The sequence below is a fragment of the Apis dorsata genome, unplaced genomic scaffold, assembly GCF_000469605.1.
Source record: "Apis dorsata unplaced genomic scaffold, Apis dorsata 1.3 scaffold_579, whole genome shotgun sequence".
NCBI classification, from domain to species: Eukaryota; Metazoa; Arthropoda; class Insecta; order Hymenoptera; family Apidae; genus Apis; species Apis dorsata.
The window spans coordinates 177,852-180,028 of record NW_006263788.1 but is presented as its reverse complement, the minus strand read 5'-3'; the positions used below and the strand labels follow the sequence as shown (position 1 = coordinate 180,028).

The following is a 2,177-nucleotide window of genomic DNA, read 5'->3' as shown; positions in this document are numbered from 1 at the left end:
CTCCCCTCTGGGGGCATTGGGCTCGCCCGCTCAGCTTCAGAGCACAGGTACACGTCAATAGACGACGAACAAGAGAATCTTTTGAAACGGCTGTTATTTCAGTTTTCAGGCGTCGTCGGTGTCCTCGATTCTGTCTTTCTCTTCTCTCTCTCTCTCTTTCTCTCTATCTCTATATATCTATCTACCTCTCTTTTTGTACATAACGATTTGTTTGCATGTTTTGCGAAAGCCTATCGTTTGTCTTTACACAATTGTCATTTTACAACGTGCGATCCTCCCAAGTGATCTTCTAATTCTCGTGTCTTTAAAAATCAGAGTATCTCGAGCATCCGGTACGTTTCCATCTCTCTCGGTGAATTTCGACGTTTCAAAATCTTGCGTCTCTTCTTTTTTGTTCACAGGTTTAGGCCTTGGCGCTTCTTCAACCGCGCGAAGAGATTCCTTCGATAGAAATACATCTGCTTTCAGTCCTAGTTTAGAATACAGCCGCGCCAAGTGGCCACAGAGTTACGGAGCCTTAGGTATGGGATAAACCCTGGTGTTTATGTACTCTATACTCCCTTACGTTTTAGGTACGTTTACCCACTACGTATCGCCTCGATCTTATTTACAGGCACGGTAACAGCATCGCCAAGCCCGTTGGGATTATCCTTGACACCGCCGCCAACTTTGGGAGGATCTTTAGGCGGGCTTGTCGGTGGAGCCAGCCGTGTATCCGCCGCCCCCGGCGCCGAGGCCAAATTCCGGGCCAGCGCGGTTCCAGCTTTAACAGCTAACGGGGTTTTCGGCTCTAGTAGTTCCCTTTTCCCGAACTTGGTGGGCAAACCTGGCCGCGGTGGTACGACCAGCATCGGAGATAAAAACGCCGGTGGACGATCACGTTTGCTAGAAGACTTCAGGAATAATCGGTACGAGTAATCTTCGAGTTATCATTTGGGGGAGGGGGAGGGAAGGAGAAAGAAGGAGGAGATATGGTATTATCAGCATGGCAGCCAGCTTACGTTACGAGCAATTTCTCATATGCTTCAGATTCCCGAGTCTTCAGCTACGTGATCTGGCCAATCATATAGTTGAATTCAGTCAAGATCAGCACGGTTCCCGTTTTATTCAGCAGAAATTAGAACGCGCCTCGGCTAGCGAAAAGCAACTTGTGTTTCAAGAAATTCTTACCTCTGCTTATTCATTGATGACCGATGTTTTTGGAAATTATGTGATTCAGAAATTCTTTGAGTTTGGTACACCAGAACAGAAATCCACACTTGCCCAAAAGGTAATTTCAACGATCGTTTCTTATTTTTAATTTAGTTCGATACGAAAATTTGCTTTAAATGATGATTTTTCTTTTTTTGCGTGTCAACTGATTTTCACATTGATCGAAAAATAATTAAATATCTGAGAACAATGGTTGGGATAGAATCGGAGAAGAAAATTTGTAGATTTTCTTAATTTTATATTTTATATAATTATTGTATTTTAGGTTCGAGGACACGTATTACCTTTGGCACTGCAAATGTACGGTTGTAGAGTGATTCAAAAAGCTCTCGAGTCGATCGGACCAGAACAACAACAAGAAATAGTCCGAGAACTGGACGGTCATGTTTTAAAATGCGTTAAAGATCAAAATGGGAATCACGTTGTACAAAAATGTATCGAATGTGTTGAGCCACGAGCGTTACAATTCGTAATTGGAGCATTCGCTGGCCAAGTTTATTCTTTGAGTACTCATCCATACGGTTGCAGAGTGATTCAACGTATTCTCGAACATTGCACCCCTGAACAAACTCAGGGAATTCTTCAAGAATTACATGCTGCTACCGATCAACTCATTCAAGATCAATACGGCAATTACGTGATCCAGCATGTACTCGGTGAGTGTTGTTTAATTACTAGAAAAAAATAGAAAAAAATAGAAATATTAGAAATATATTTTACGCAAAAAATAATTCACTTTTACGTATGTTTTTTTGCTTTAAAGAACACGGTAAGCCAGAAGATAAAGCACAGTTGATTAGTAGTGTTAGAGGTAAAGTACTTACTCTCTCTCAACATAAATTTGCGAGTAACGTTGTTGAAAAATGCGTAACTCATGCTACGAGACAAGAGCGTGCTGTACTCATTGAAGAAGTGTGCGGATTTAATGACAAGTAAGTTTTTATATTTGATTTAATTTTTATATT

The 2,177-nt window shown here is 41.4% G+C and overlaps 1 protein-coding gene across 1 annotated transcript in view; it reads left to right on the top strand.

The window, feature by feature from the left end:
- Window positions 1-2,177, top strand: part of LOC102679506 (maternal protein pumilio-like) — a 62,324-nt gene that overhangs the window by 57,129 nt on the left and 3,018 nt on the right. Inside the window, 6 exon segments of the mRNA XM_031513107.1 lie at window positions 2-47; window positions 402-521; window positions 614-908; window positions 1,030-1,270; window positions 1,478-1,868; window positions 1,976-2,144. Coding sequence (XP_031368967.1) covers window positions 2-47; window positions 402-521; window positions 614-908; window positions 1,030-1,270; window positions 1,478-1,868; window positions 1,976-2,144 — 1,262 coding nt within the window.